The sequence below is a fragment of the Bufo bufo genome, chromosome 8 (genome assembly GCF_905171765.1).
Source record: "Bufo bufo chromosome 8, aBufBuf1.1, whole genome shotgun sequence".
Lineage (NCBI taxonomy): Eukaryota > Metazoa > Chordata > Amphibia > Anura > Bufonidae > Bufo > Bufo bufo.
In genome coordinates this window covers 132010397-132026513 of record NC_053396.1, presented here as the reverse complement: position 1 = coordinate 132026513, position 16117 = coordinate 132010397, and the positions used below count along the sequence as shown (strand labels likewise).

The following is a 16117-nucleotide window of genomic DNA, read 5'->3' as shown; positions in this document are numbered from 1 at the left end:
AGCTATCGGCTTTGCCAGTAGCAAATATGGCGGAAATAGCGCGCAGTGCATGCTGGTCTAGTGCAGTGACCCTGAGCTGCTCCCGGGTCTGTCTTTGCAGTACATCTACCGGGGGGGAGACCGGAGTAGCGCCGCTATGTGGTACGAAATCCTGCCTGGGTTTGCTATTATGACCGTTTGTCTCATGATTCCGGGAATATCCACCATATACATTAACCGCTTCACTAACGGAGGCAAGGTGAGTGACCGTCCGCACTGTAACCTGTCCTCAGACCACAGGCGTAGCAGGGCCCCATGGGGCTCCATAGCAAAACTTGGAATGGGGCCTCACACCACCAAGAGTGGCATGAATATGATAATATGATATTATAATGCTCACAGTGATGTCACATTGGTGGGATAATGTGCTCAGCGAAGTTACAGCACATCAATCAGGTTCGCAGTGGTATCACAATAGTATAATCATGGTGATGTCACAGCACAGAAGTAATGCACTTGCATATATTTCTGAGCGGAAATGGGCCCCTTAGTTATTGTGGCCCCATAGCGGCTGCTATGCCCGCTACCCTGAAGCATCAGACGTCCACCGTCTCAGGCTTCTGTATTTTTTAGTGATCCCCGAGCTAGCAGTCTTCTCACTGCAGATGTCACCGGGACAAGTCCCTTTAAATGAGATGTCTCCACATGCTAACTTATAGCCTCCTGATCAGGGGCAATAGCACCTCCCCCAGTACACTGTACCTTTTGCTTTTAGGGGGAAATTGGGCTCTGGGGCGTTGGATTTTGTTCCTCTTGGAGATAAGTGTCACCACAGGTGACTGACAGCTGCTTATCCTCCTCATCTCCACACGGCAGTATACATGCTCCACAGGATGTCTTGAATATAGATGGCGATCCACTTATCAGAAGACCATATTAGATGGCTGCACAGGGGAACCCCGTACTCTTCATTCCATAAGATGATTGCAGTAGTTGTGTCTAATGAATGTGGTTGATCAGTTTCCATGTATGTCATAGGAACAATTATTAGGCCTGTTCACCCAGTAAATGCATATAGGACAACGTGCAAGAACGGGGAACACCCTGATCTGAGGCCTCATGCATTCCACCATATTTTTCATCCACGTGCTATCTGCATTTTCATGGGGCCATGCACACATCCATGCTATAGTGTTTCTATGCAGTGGTAAGTATACTTCCTATGTCCACTGCAAACACACTCACTTGAATGGGAGTTGGGCTGCAGTAACCAGACACAGCCACTACGTGGTGTGTGGAGCTGTGGCTATTCAGCGCCTAGCTGGGGGTGCAAAGACTTGACCTTTCCTATCGCCAGTCGTCCATCAGTAATAAACCCCTGGAAAACCCTTTTAACCACCTAAGGCCCCTTGCAGACGAGCGTGTCCGGATTAGGTCTGGATGCGTCCCGGTGTATTGCGGCAAACCCGCGCGAGTAGGAACGCAATTGCAGTCAGTTTTGACTGCGATTGCGTTCCGATGTTCAGTTTTTATCGCGCGGGTGCAATGTGTTTTGCACGCGAGTGATAAAAAACCGACTGTGGTACCCAGACCCGAACTTCTTCACTGAAATTCAGGTTTGGGTTAGTTGTATGGTAGATTGTATTATTTCCCCTTATAACATGGTTATACACTGTGTGCAGAATTATTAGGCAAATGAGTATTTTGACCACATCATCCTCTTTATGCATGTTGTCTTACTCCAAGCTGTATAGGCTCGAAAGCCTACTACCAATTAAGCATATTAGGTGATGTGCATCTCTGTAATGAGAAGGGGTGTGGTCTAATGACATCAACACCCTATATTAGGTGTGCATAATTATTAGGCAACTTCCTTTCCTTTGGCAAAATGGGTCAAAAGAAGGACTTGACAGGCTCAGAAAAGTCAAAAATAGTGAGATATCTTGCAGAGGGATGCAGCACTCTTAAAATTGCAAAGCTTCTGAAGCGTGATCATCGAACAATCAAGCGTTTCATTCAAAATAGTCAACAGGGTCGCAAGAAGCGTGTGGAAAAACCAAGGCGCAAAATAACTGCCCATGAACTGAGAAAAGTCAAGCGTGCAGCTGCCAAGATGCCACTTGCCACCAGTTTGGCCATATTTCAGAGCTGCAACATCACTGGAGTGCCCAAAAGCACAAGGTGTGCAATACTCAGAGACATGGCCAAGGTAAGAAAGGCTGAAAGACGACCACCACTGAACAAGACACACAAGCTGAAACGTCAAGACTGGGCCAAGAAATATCTCAAGACTGATTTTTCTAAGGTTTTATGGACTGATGAAATGAGAGTGAGTCTTGATGGGCCAGATGGATGGGCCCGTGGCTGGATTGGAAAAGGGCAGAGAGCTCCAGTCCGACTCAGACGCCAGCAAGGTGGAGGTGGAGTACTGGTTTGGGCTGGTATCATCAAAGATGAGCTTGTGGGGCCTTTTCGGGTTGAGGATGGAGTCAAGCTCAACTCCCAGTCCTACTGCCAGTTTCTGGAAGATACCTTCTTCAAGCAGTGGTACAGGAAGAAGTCTGCATCCTTCAAGAAAAACATGATTTTCATGCAGGACAATGCTCCATCACACGCGTCCAAGTACTCCACAGCGTGGCTGGCAAGAAAGGGTATAAAAGAAGAAAATCTAATGACATGGCCTCCTTGTTCACCTGATCTGAACCCCATTGAGAACCTGTGGTCCATCATCAAATGTGAGATTTACAAGGAGGGAAAACAGTACACCTCTCTGAACAGTGTCTGGGAGGCTGTGGTTGCTGCTGCACGCAATGTTGATGGTGAACAGATCAAAACACTGACAGAATCCATGGATGGCAGGCTTTTGAGTGTCCTTGCAAAGAAAGGTGGCTATATTGGTCACTGATTAGTTTTTGTTTTGTTTTTGAATGTCAGAAATGTATATTTGTGAATGTTGAGATGTTATATTGGTTTCACTGGTAAAAATAAATAATTGAAATGGGTATATATTTGTTTTTTGTTAAGTTGCCTAATAATTATGCACAGTAATATTCACCTGCACACACAGATATCCCCCTAAAATAGCTAAAACTAAAAACAAACTAAAAACTACTTCCAAAAATATTCAGCTTTGATATTAATGAGTTTTTTGGGTTCATTGAGAACATGGTTGTTGTTCAATAATAAAATTAATCCTCAAAAATACAACTTGCCTAATAATTCTGCACTCCCTGTAAGGGAAAATAATAGCATTCTGAATACAGAATGCATAGTAAAATAGGGCTGGAGGGGTTAAAAAAATTTTTTTTAAAATAATTTAACTCGCCTTAATCCACTTGTTCGCGCAGCCGGCATCTCTTCTGTCTTGTTCTGTGAAGAATAGGACCTTTGATGGCGTCACTACGCTCATCACATGATCCATCACTATGGTGATGGATCATGTGACGGACCATGTGATGAATGTAGTGACGTCATCAAAGGTCCTATTCTTCACAGAACAAGACAGAAGAGATGCCGGCTGCGCGAACAAGTGGATTAAGGTGAGTCAAATTATTATTATTATTTTTTTTAACCCCTCCAGCCCTATTGTACTATGCATTCTGTATTCAGAATGCTATTATTTTCCCTTATAACCATGTTATAAGGGAAAATAATAATGATTTGGTCCCCAGCAACCGTGCGTGAAAATCACACTGCATCCGCACTTGCTTGCGATTTTAACGCAACCCCATTCATTTCTATGCAGTCTGCGTTACGTGAGAAATGTACAAAGAGGAGCATGCTGCGATTTTCACGCAACGCACAAGTGATGCGTGAAAATCACCGCTCATGTGCACAGCCCCATAGAAATGAATGGGTCCGGATTCAGTGCGGGTGCAATGCGTTCAGCTCACGCATCGCATCCGCGCGGAATACTCGCCCGTGTGAAAGGGGCCTAACTGTTTTGCCCTAGTCCATCTCCAGCAGTGGGAAAGGTAGCTAACTGGAGGGGGGAGGGCTGCTTTAGATGCTACCATCTCCTGAATGGTAACAGAAGCATGCAACTGGTCATTGAAAGCTGACAGTCCAAGCTTTCAGACAATACAGAATGACAGCAATATGTTCAGTACAGGGGAAGATATCACTGATAGAAATCAGGATGCAGTGAATGCAGCTGAAAGTGAACGTAAAATCAGGTTTTAGCCGCGATTATTCCTGACCCAATTTCTGCTCTGTTGCTTGGACTTTGCTGTCATGTCAGCTTTCAAACAAGACCAGTTGCATGTTTCTAGCTGCTACCATTCAGGAGATAGCAGCATCTAAAGCAGCCCTCCCCCGCCAGTAAGCTATTTTTCCCACTGCCCGAGCAGGACCCGGGCAAAACAGTTAGGTGGTTAACCGCTTCACGTCCGCCCATAGGATATAAACGTCCTATGGGTGGACGTCTATTTCTGAACGGACGTTCCAGAACGTCCTTTCAGAAATAGCAGCTGCACGCTAATCGTGCAGCTGCTGATCGGGTTGCCCGCTGTCAGTGACAGCAGGGCAACCCTAAGACAAGACAGGGACAGTGCCCAGGTGTCCCTGCCTTCTAGATCGCTGCAGACACAGCGCTCACCGAGCGCTGTGTCTGCAGAGAAGGAAGCGCTGTGCGCTTCCTGTTCCGGCCCGGCGGTCATGTGACCGCCGGGACCGGAGAGTGCAGGAGCTGTGTGAGGTCTCTCAGAGACCTCGATCAGCCCTGCTGAGGCTGTACAGCGCAGGATTGCTGCCGTACAGCCTTTATAGGGGTGCATTTCCACCGTAACTGGGGCTACTATGTCAGCCCCAGTTACAGGAGAAATCAACAGTGAAAAAAAAAAAAGTGAAGTAAATGTCCCCCAGAGGTCTTGTATGACCTTATGGGGGACGAAAAGTGTAAAATAAAAAAAATAAAAATAAAAGGTTGAAAATAAAAAAATAAAAAAAAGTTTCACATGTAAAAAAAAAAAAAGTCAAAAAATAAAAAAAAAGTCAAAAAATAAAAAATAAAAAAAGTATACATATTAGGTATTGCCGCGTCCGTAAAAACCAGCTCTATAAAAATATCACATGACCTAACCCCTCGGATGAACACCGTAAAAAAAAAAAAAAAAAAACTGTGTCAAAACAAGCAATTTTTGTCACCTTGCATCACAAAAGGTGCAACACCAAGTGATCAAAAACGCGTATGTCCCACAAAATAGTACCAATAAAACCGTCACCTCATCCCGCAAAAAATTAGCCCCTACATAAGAAAATCTCTCAAAAAATAAAAAAACTATAGCTCTCAGAACATGGACACATTAAAACATAATTTTTTTGTTTAAAAAATGCTATTATTGTGTAAAACTTTAATAAATGAGAAAAAGTATACATATTAGGTATCGCCACGTCCGTAACGATCTGCTCTATAAAAATGTCACTTGACTGAACCCCTCAGGTTAACGCTGTAAAAATAAATAAATAGAAACTGTGCTAAAACAACCAGTTTTTTGGTCACCTTGCCCCATAAAGTGTTATAATGAATGATCAAAAAATCATATGTACCCAAAAATAGTACTAATAAAACTGGCACCTTATCCCCTAGTTTGCAAAATGGGATCACTTCTTGGGAGTTTCTACTGTAAGGGTGCATCAGGGGGCTTCAAATGGGACATGGCATCTAAAAACCATGTGGAGTTCCTTTTCTTCTGCGCCCTGCCGTGTGCCCATAAAGCAGTTTATGACCACATGTGGGGTGTTTCTGTAAACCGCAGAATCTGGGTAATAAATATTGAGTTTTGTTTGGCTGTTAACCATCGATGTGTTAAAGAAAAAAATTGATTAAAATGGAAAATCTGCCAAAAAAGTGAAATTTAAAAATTTGATCTCCATTTCCTTTAATTCTTGTGGAACGCCTAAAGGGTTAACAAAGTTTGTAAAATCGGTTTTGAATACCTTGAGGGGTGTAGTTTTTACAATGGGGTCATTTATGGGGGTATCCACTATGTAGGCCCCACAAAGTGACTTCAGACCTGAATTGGTCCTTAAAAAGTGGGTTTTGGCAATTTTCTTAAAAATTTGAAGAATTGCTTCTAAACTTCTAAGCCTTCTAACGTCCTAAAAAAATAAAATGACATTTCCAAAATGATGCCAACATAAAGTAGACATATGGGGAATGTTAAATAATAAATATTTTATGAGGTATCACTTTCTGTTTTAAAAGCAGAGAAATTGAACTTTAGAAAATTGCGAATTTTTTAAATTTTTGGGTAAATTTGGGATTTTTTCATAAATAAAGGTGAAATATTTTGACTCAAATTTATGATTATCATGAAGTACAATGTGTCACGAGAAAACAATCTCTGAATGACTTGGATAAATAAAGGCGTTCCAAAGTTATTACCACATAAAGTGAGATATGTCAGTTTTGCAAAATTTGGCCTGGTCAGGAAGGGGGCAAATGGCCCAGATGGCAAGTGGTTAAAGGGAACCTGTCACCAGGATTTTATGTATAGAGCTGAGGACATGGGCTGCTAGATGGCCACTAGCACATCCGCAATACCCAGTCCCCATAGCTCTGTGTGCTTTTATTGTGTAAAAAAAAAACTGATTTGATACATATGCAAATTACCGTGAGAGAAGTCGGGGACAGGACTCATCTCAGGTTAATTTGCCTATGTATCAAATCGGTTTTTTTTTACACAATAAAAGCACACAGAGCTATGGGTATTGTGGATGTGCTAGCGGCCATCTAGCAGCTCATGTCCTCAGCTCTATACCCAAAATCCTGGTGACAGGTTCCCTTTAACATCCTTTGATGCCAGTGCAGGTGCTGCAATAATAACCGGAATGGAGGGGCTTTCAAAAGGTAAGTGGGTTATCGGAAATCCCTTTTAAAGCATAAGGGTGCCTCCAGATGTGGTGGAAGAATCTGCCAGAAAATTCACAGGTGCAGATTTTTATGTGATTTCTTTGTGAATTATGATGCATATTTCTGTGTGAATTTCATCCCCCATAAATGGAGACATTCTGCTTCAAAAAAGTTGCACCAAATCATGACTTAGGCTGCGGAATACGGAGCACAGCGCAGGGATTGACACTTCTCAACCCTATAGAATAACGGATGGGAAGTCTTTAGGTTGAGTATTTCTTCTGGTGGAGTTTCCAGCATGTGCAAAGGCACCCCGACTACCTGGAATACTTATTTAACGTGTCATAATCTGGACCAGTGCTTTTGAAATTGAGGTGGGCTCCAATGCACAGGTAGTTGTGACATAAATGATTATGTGCTGCGAAGACAGATGAATGCTCTTTACAGGGGTTGTCCACCTATAGTACAGTCAGAAACTGATCATTACTGCTACTCCTGTTTTCCTAGCCAGGATCTGTTTACCCGGCTGCAGCAGTGACATCAAGTGGATAACACGTGACCACTGCAGCCATCTAGTAGTGAAGCAAAAAGGCCACTCATTGGCTGCAGCAGTCACACGTTATCAAAGTGACATCACCACTGCAACTGGGTAAACAGATCCTGGCTGGTAGAACCCAAGCTGTGAAGTGGGACCTACCAGGTAAGTAGGTTGTCTAGTTTTTTACTGAAACGGGACGACCCCCTTCATTCATTTTATGCCTATTTTAATGTTCTACTCGGTTCAGGAGAAACATATTTTTTTTAGAAATTGAGATACTTTTGGCATATGCTTTGGCCAATGTTGAGGCCTAGACATCTCGTTCTGGCTGGTGAGACCCCAGTAGATAAAGATGGAGAAGGTTGCAGACTGCTCTAATGTATCCCTTTCCCAATTACACCATCACTCATCTCTGTAAGGGGCGCATTCACATGTTTTCCATATCCTAGCTTCTTGCGTGTTGCTTGTTTGATGTGACAGATTTGTCGTCTTGTATAGGACAAGAGGATTGCCCGGTTACCCTACCAGTGGTACCTGTTACAAAGAGACAAGAGGGTTTCCGGGGAGCAGCTCTATTATAAATCAAAAGTAAGTAATGTCGTCACCTGATAAAGAATAAACGATACCAGTTGTATCCATTTAACAGCAGATGTGAATACAATAATGGAGCTAAAATTCAAAAACAAAACAAAAATATCCCAGAAAATTAAAAACCATGCACAATCCTGGTCCAGGCATCAAATAGTGAATCCACTTGATGGTCATGAGTAGATCCGTGCGATATGTGCTCCAAGCACTCCTGCTGAGTTGGAAGCCCTGTGGCGGGTTTGTCAGGCTGCTGGTTAGCAGGTCAGTGTTCATCCGTCTGAGTGAGAGCGTTCACTCGGGTCAATGGAAGACGGTGGATACCGTATTGGATAAAAGCCTATGAATGAATAATGGTCCATAGTGGATAGTGGGTCCACATGCGGGGTGGTGATATCACTCATATGATAGGCATTGATTGTGGTCAGGTTCCCTCCTCAGTGTCAGTATTTACGTACCCTAAACCTGGTTACAAAATGGAATTACAAATCTATTGACATGGAATTGTCTTTAACGCTTTCTTTTTCTATTTTCCAGGGCTTGGAAAATATCCATTAAGATGAATCGCTGACTGTGAAGATCTTTCCCAAATGTTGGATTTCAATAAAATTGATGCACGACGTAAAATAAACCCATTCTCGGTTTCACAATGATTTAGCATACTTGTATTTAAAAAGTATAATTATTTAGCGCCTCTTATTACATTTCTTTTAACATGTGGCTCACAGGGGGTTAAAAATGTAAAAAAGCCATACTCCCGCCCTGTTGCTGCCGTCTCAGCCACCAGACTTCCATCTTTTATGCATGTTTAAAGGGAATTTTAATACTGATGTCCTATCTTCAGCATAGCCCATCCGTTTCTGAGAGTCGGGGTCTGACATCCCGCACACCCCGCTAATTACGGAGTAGCTCTGGACACTGGTGGACGATGCTGGTTATTACAGCCTTGATCCCATTGAAGTGAATGAGGGAAGCATTGCAGTTACCAACTCCGTTCACTTACACAATGGGCCGAGTATATGTGTATTTCTGGCGACGGAGGAGCTACTTTAGTAACAACTGATTGGTGAAGTGTCAGAGCCCTGACAATCAGATATTGATGGCCTATGATATTATGATCATGAAATACCCCTTTAAGCCTGCCTTACCCATTAGATATATGTTAGAGAAGTGGACCAGACAACCATGTAATGTGTATTGCGGCCTCCCGACTCTCCTCTAAGGCCTCATGCACACGGCCGTTGTTTTGGTCCGCACCCAAGCTGCAGTTTTGGCGGCTCGGATGCGGACTCATTCACTTCAACGGGGCTGCAAAAGATGTGGACAGCATTCTGTGGGCTGTCCGCATCCGTTGGTCCATTCCGTGGCTCGCAAAAAAAAATATAACCTGTCCTAATCTTGTCCGCGTTTTGCGGACAAGAATAGGCAGTTATATTAATGGCTGTCCGTGCCGTTCCGCAAACTGCGGAACGCACACGGACGCCAAAACACAACGGTCTTGTGCATGAGGCCTAATTCAGTCTGTCGGTGATCTCTTCCAATGACTACACATGATGCTGTTACTTTTAGTCATTAGATCTGCAGACCGGCCTAAAATGGGTGCCAAAATGTGCTCGTATAACAATTGTGTGAAACTGGCTTTAATGCGTCTGCTAAACGCTGGTGGCGTTCCATAAAGATATGACGCCGGTGTCTGATTTGTGGGGGTCCAACTGCTGTTATATGCACTTTCATGTCAATCAGTCACAATGACGGGTATCCTGCATATGAGACCCCCACCTATGATGAAAGCAAATCCATCCAGCACTGCATGTACAGCCGCCGATATACATGTGACTGATGGTTTCCAAAATGAATGTGTGAATGTAATGTAGCCCCTAAAATTATGCATGACAACTTTTTTTTTTTTTTTTAACGTTTACTTTTTATTTTTGACATAATCATGGAAATGACTTTCTGTCTTTACTCGTGATGATGAAACAGCAATTGTTCATAGCAAAAGGGGCCACTCTACCAAGAACAATACAAGTTGAAGGCACACAAATGGGTAAAGGGCCGGCTCCCAGGCCAGTCCACTACTGTCCAAGAACAGTCCTGATTGCCCAGTGTTTTTATCCATGCTGCATGTTGCTGCTGGATCTGTTGAATAGAAAAAATAAATGAAACCAATAACGTATATTTAGGGTAGTATTATAATTTCTGTTTAAATATTTAAATATTCCAGTTTGATTATAAAGATACCTATAATCCTAATAAAGTCCTATTCACAGGGGTCCAATAAGCTGCCATTTGTAAGGTCTTCATTGGGGATCAGTGGCCAGAAGATGACTTCTTGGAGAGGTTTTCTCACTGTGACAACATTATTCCATACGCCCTATTATGAACTTTTGTACAATAAAAAAAAAACTTTGGGGGAAATTCATTATTCCCCCTATGCCTGTTTTTGGAGCAAAAAAAAGTTGCAAATATCTGGGTTTGAAACTTTTCAATGTTATTGCGTTGTTTCTAGTCGCAGTAGGCATTTTACGTCGTCGTGCCCCATGCCAATTTAACAAAAAGGTGGTGTGGCCAAATAATGACTGAAACCTATGGCAGCTCCGAGCTGCCGTAGATTTCATTCCGGCACATGGACTGCCGGAGAAGAAGTCAGCCGCTCCATTCAGAGACCCTTTAACATTTTTCATTGACTGAGCTGTGTGGGTGTTTTAAAAAAAAAAAAATTTCAGGACAAGTTATAGTTGTGTTTTATTAGTGCCGTTTTGGGGTATATGACATTGTGATCCCCTAATAGGCACCCCTATATGGCAGGCCTGTAGGCCATTGTTGGCCCCTGGCTGCCACGGCAAGCCCTCAGCACCCCATGACTGCCCCGTGGGGGTAAGAAAAGCTCTCTCCGTCACTAACCCCTTAGATCCTGCAGCCAGCATTGATGGTGGCATCTAAGTGAGTCTGCAGAGTCAAAAATCTTTTACTCCTTGATGTACACATCATTTGTGCAGTGGGCTGTAAATTAGCTTTTCTTATGTCTATGATGGATAAAAGGGTATTGGTGGCTAACTTATACCAAATCAGAATTTTCAGATTTGACTTTGTGAACAATATTTGTACAAGTTTTATTGTACTGTGTTCTCTGAAGAATTTCAGTGGTAACGGGTATACTTATTGAAGAGGAATTTTTTTTATTTTTTTTCCATTTCCTAATATATTGAGCCATTATACGTACCTCTATAGATAATAGCAGACCTGACTCCGAGCCAGTAGACATTAAATGACTCCGCTACTGTGGCTCTAATTAAAAATAAATCACAAATTATTCAGAAATTCCATCTCTATGATCATTTATCTGTAAATTATGCTGTGATAATATACCAACATGTATCATGATCAGATATGGATTTATCCTATGTACACAGCTACACTGTTTATGATCAAATCAGTCCTCATGGGTCACATGGATAATACACAATTTTATTATATCAGCGTATTACAGTTCCTTGTGTGTGGGAAGAGCAGGTGACCACCTCTCATTTCTGAATAGAGAGGGGGACCTCCACCTACAAAGTATATAGTTAAACAATAAGGCCTGGACTACGCATAGCCTTTTTGTAGCATGGCCCGTTACAGCAGTGAAAAGGAGTAGCTTCAGTTATATGCAATCTTGTGGATAGCCACTGATAAAATCAATCAGTATTGCTGCAAAAAGTCTTTGTATAACCAGGCTTTAAAGAGGTCTTCCAAGAAGGGTCCCTTATCCCCTGCCCACAGGATAGGGCATAAAATAACTAATCACTAGAGTTCTGACAGCTGGACCTTCCATAATGAGAAGAACAGGGGTCCTGGAATCCCCATGAGAATGCAATAGTAGTGCTCATACAGGGGTGGACTAGCCATAGACCCTACAGGGAAATTTCCCAGTGGGCCGAGGCTGCCCGAGTCCTCCTTTATGGTCACGGCCGGGTGCAAAATGATCTAATGCTTTCAGTATTAATGTAGGAGCTTCAGGCACATATGCATCTGACCAATTACCATAGGTGCCCATCTGAATTCTACTGTATCGCCATCATCAGGACAGTGATACAGTTGTAGGTGAGGGCGACAAGCTTTTGTGCTGCACTGTAGTATTGCTATTTCTGTTGCCCCTGCCAGGCTGGCCCAATACCTACAACATGGGGTCACTTTTGGGCTTTTTTTTTTTTTTTTCCAGGGCCACTTTAAGTTCCCAGTCTGTCCTTGTGCTCATGTGTGACTACCACTCTGTTCTCTTATATGGGACTATCAGAGATAGAACTGAGTGCTATCTCCATCCGTCTCAGATTGGAAAACCTCTTTATTAAGGCTCATGCACACGGCCGTATACGTTTTTGCACTCTGCAGTTTGCGGATCCACAAATGCACCTTCCACATTTTGTGGAACGGAACGTCCAGCCCATAGTGCTATCCTTTTCCCATAATGTGGACAAGAATAGGACATGATCTATAATTTTGCAGGTGCCATGGAACAGACAAACGGTGTGCTGTCTGCATCTTTTGTGGCCCCACTGAAGAGAATGGGTAAGCATCGGACCCGCAAAAAATACGGATCGGATGCGAACCAAAAATACATTTGCGTGAGCCCTTAATGTGCAGGGCATAGCCTCCACCATGGATGGCTACCTTTTTACATCATACCACCAGGCAATTTTGGGTTAACCACTTCCAGTGGAAATGCGATCTCTTGTAAATGATTCAGTGATCATACTCAATAAGAAACATGTTTGCGGCATCGATCTCCACTGCTGTTTACTTACAAGACATTCGGGCAACTTGAATTTGGTGGCATCCAAATATACGTAGTCGACTGGTTTTTTAGGTTGGTGTTAGCGTGTGTAATAGAACCAACCGTATTTCCAGGACACTAGGATAAAAAATAATAATTATAGACGGCACTGACTTTCAGTTTATGTATATCATTAGTAGGTCTGATAACAAGTATGATTTGTACATAAATCGCACATTTATCCATAATGTGAATCGACAGACTTGGTGCTAGTTAAAAACTGCTTTTAGGGGGTTGTGCCAGCATTAAATGTTATTTTAATATAATTCTGCATGAAAAAAACTACTACGGTGGTCGCACATGCTCAGTTCCATCCTTCAGCTGCCACCAGCCATATCTTCTGTTAGAAGCTGTGACCGTTACATGGAGAGCATGAAGGAAATCTAGCCGAACAATGAATGGGGGCAGCTCTGGATCCATGGGAGGTACAGGGCTGGGTCTGGCTTTGTTAGAAAGAGACTGTCATTGTTCACATCAATCATGGCATAACTTCTTTTTTGTGCACATTGGACTGTAGCTATACCTCCAAAATGATAACCCCCAATGATGTAACACGTTTAGCAGTTGTTATACTGTGCTCAGATGACTATGAGAAAATACGTCAAAGGGAAAAAAACAAAATCTATTTAAAAAGTCTTTGTTAGTCCATATGTGGGACCAGTTTGATAACTGTAACAGTCAATATGGACCAGACTGTGCAAGACTGCATTGGTGTAGTGATTGGTCACCAGATGACCTTTCGTTCAACAGTTGTTCAACTATCCACCTACTTCGACATATGTACGACCACCTTTAGAATATGGACAAATCTGTATCATTCTATTGGAATTGAAAATAAGTAATTAGAAAATACAATAGACGTTTGTTTAACTCAGTTACATGGCAGTGAAGGTGGGTTAATCATGAATTAAAGGGGTTGTCCAGTCAATGTTTCTAACGTGCCAGAATAAACAAAACGCCGCTCTGCGGTTCCACTGCGCCTGCGCCGGTCTCTGCAGGGAATGTGCAGTGACACAGGGTTGTCGGCTCCTCGGATGGGTAACCCCTTTAATACTGTTAGTAATTGACAACCATAATTTTACCGCCAATATCTTGGTGTCCTTTGGAGGTTCAAGCCATGTCCCGTACAGCGTAGTCTTTGAAAATGTCCGGGTTTGAAGCAAGATTCCGCTATATGGAGGGCCCAGTATTTGTACTACAAAGATAAATGTTTTCATTAAAAAGTAACAACTGACCACCTATAGTACCTTGTTTCATCGGAATCATCTGAAAAAGTGCAATAAGGTCACACCCAAAGCTGAGGGCTGAGTCACATCTGTGTTTACCTGATCCGCAGAGGAGCCAGAGTTCACCGGATTCGGCATAGCTGAAAACGGCTGTGCACCAGCGGATTCCATTGACTGTAATGGGATCCGGCTACTTTCTGGCATACTGTAAGTGCCGGCTTTGACCAGACGAAAAGCTCTACATGCAGGACTTTTTGTCTGCCCGACGTCAGCACTTGTGCAGGAAAGCGGCAGGATCACATTATAGTCAACGAGGCTCGGCTTTGCCAGATCTGGTGAACTCCAGCAGTCTGTTCTTCTGCTGGAAAGTCCTACCGGATCAGGTAAACACAGATGTGAATCCGCCCTAACATAAATGCTATACATAATACTAATGCATAATAATATCATTTACACTATCAGAATAAAGTAACCTGTATTTAACCTTTTAAAATATTACAATTTCACGTATTGTTATTTTATTATGAGACTACCATTTCTTGATGTAAAATACTATTTTCTGTCTGGTGGCACTATATGTCCAGGTAAAAATAAATTTACATGAATCTACTTTCCTCATAATACTCATTTTTGTAGTTCTCCCTCGAAGTCGGTGTTTCTAAACCAAGTGCTCTCTACTTAAATAGAATGACAGAAAGCTATGACTATACTCTGTGCTGAACCTATTAGAAGGACACCATGAGGACTGTGTGAGAACCTAGGCTGTAGGTAATTGTTCAGTCCCACAGTCTGCATGCATCTGGACTGGTCTCACACGCAATGATTCTTCAGCATACGGTGAGTTATGGGTAATGGTTTAGGACTCTTACCTTGTATTGGTTTGCCACTTTGGTAGGAACTAGAGTTGATCTTCATTATGTAGGGTGCAGGTTTTGGCTGAGGGTAGACTCCAACATGACCAGGCTTCATTGTCTCGCAAGCAGATATTGGTGCCCCAGTTGGGTAGGAGAATGATATTGGGCAGCAGGTCATTAGCACCAGCAGTAAGGACACCTTAAGTTGTTTCATCTTGCTGGATGAGAACATGATCTGTCTGCAGACTCCAGAAGGCAGAGATTATAACTGTCTAATAACCACGCGCCTTTCTGCAAATTTGGCTTTAACCCACAGTTCTCCAATTTGTTGCAGTTATAAAATGGAGTTGGCATCTCTTTCTAAGTTCATTCTAGTCTGTGAAATCAATGATTTGTGGACCAGTCTTGCAGACAGACTCTAAGGATGTAATGGGTAAGCAGATTAGATTGTCCTGAACACAAGATGTATGTTGTAAGGGAAGGTTCACATACTTTTAGTATACCTTTAATACAGTCCTGATCAAAAGTTTAAGACCACTTGAAAAGTGGCAAAAAATCATATTTAGCAAGGCTGGATCTTAACAAGGTTCCAAGTAGAGCTTCAACATGCAACAAGAAGAAATGGGAGTGAGACAAAACATTTTTTGAGCATTCAATTTAATGAAAACAACGAATAAACTGAAACAGGCTGTTTTTCAGCTGATCAAAAGTTTAGGACCACACCTCCAAAAAAAATAAAATAAACCCCCCCAAAACAGAAATCCAACTTCCAAACATGAACTCAGTAATGAGTAGCTCCGCCGTTATTGTAGATCACTTAAAAAAATTGTTTTGGCATGCTGGATGCAAGGGTTTCCATGAGGTGAGTGGGAACATTTCTCCAAATGGTGAAGACGGCAGCACGAAGGCCATCTACTGTCTGGAACTGTTGTCCATTTTTGTAAACTTCCCTTGCCATCCATCCCCAAAGGTTCTCAATTGGATTTAGATCAGGGGAACACGCAGGATGGGCCAAAAGAGTGATGTTATTCTCCTGGAAGAAGTCCCTTGTCCTGCGGGCATTGTGTACTGTAGCGTTGTCCTGATGAAAAACCCAGTCGTTACCACACAGACGAGGGCCCTCAGTCATGAGGAACACTCTCTGCAACATCTGGACATAGCCAGCGGCCGTTTGACGCCCCTGCACTTCCTGAAGCTCCATTGTTCCACTGAAGGAAAAAGCACCCCAGACCATTATGGTGCCCCCTCCACTGTGGCGCGTAGAAA

The 16117-nt window shown here is 42.7% G+C and overlaps 2 protein-coding genes across 2 annotated transcripts; one reads left to right on the top strand and one right to left on the bottom strand.

Moving 5' to 3' along the window:
• The first annotated feature begins 44 nt into the window (after positions 1–44).
• On the top strand, positions 45–8608 carry NDUFA1 (NADH:ubiquinone oxidoreductase subunit A1). The gene is made up of 3 exons (XM_040405303.1): positions 45–238; positions 7869–7958; positions 8493–8608. Exons 1-3 carry the CDS (start codon positions 137–139, stop codon positions 8511–8513), a joined length of 213 nt encoding a protein of 70 aa, XP_040261237.1. The 5' UTR covers positions 45–136; the 3' UTR covers positions 8514–8608.
• A 1290-nt stretch (positions 8609–9898) lies between these two features.
• LOC120977374 (putative defense protein 3) lies at positions 9899–15153 on the bottom strand. The gene is made up of 6 exons (XM_040405301.1): positions 14867–15153; positions 13854–13966; positions 12742–12849; positions 11510–11519; positions 11179–11241; positions 9899–10094 (listed from the first exon to the last, which is right to left on the bottom strand). Exons 1-6 carry the CDS (start codon positions 15081–15083, stop codon positions 9946–9948), a joined length of 660 nt encoding a protein of 219 aa, XP_040261235.1. The 5' UTR covers positions 15084–15153; the 3' UTR covers positions 9899–9945.
• Positions 15154–16117: the final 964 nt, after the last annotated feature.

Excerpts from the sequence above, each read along its gene's own strand:
- NDUFA1 (XM_040405303.1), top strand. The coding sequence starts at position 137 with ATGTGGTACGAAATCCTGCCTGGGTTTGCTATTATGACCGTTTGTCTC. Across the intron at positions 239-7,868 it reads GCTTCACTAACGGAGGCAAG|GACAAGAGGATTGCCCGGTT; the intron begins GTGAGTGACCGT and ends CGTCTTGTATAG. Across the intron at positions 7,959-8,492 it reads AGCTCTATTATAAATCAAAA|GGCTTGGAAAATATCCATTA; the intron begins GTAAGTAATGTC and ends TCTATTTTCCAG.
- LOC120977374 (XM_040405301.1), bottom strand. The coding sequence starts at position 15,083 with ATGTTCTCATCCAGCAAGATGAAACAACTTAAGGTGTCCTTACTGCTG. Across the intron at positions 13,967-14,866 it reads AAGTGGCAAACCAATACAAG|TACAAATACTGGGCCCTCCA; the intron begins GTAAGAGTCCTA and ends TTATCTTTGTAG. Across the intron at positions 12,850-13,853 it reads AGGACACCAAGATATTGGCG|TGTCCTGGAAATACGGTTGG; the intron begins GTAAAATTATGG and ends TTTTTATCCTAG.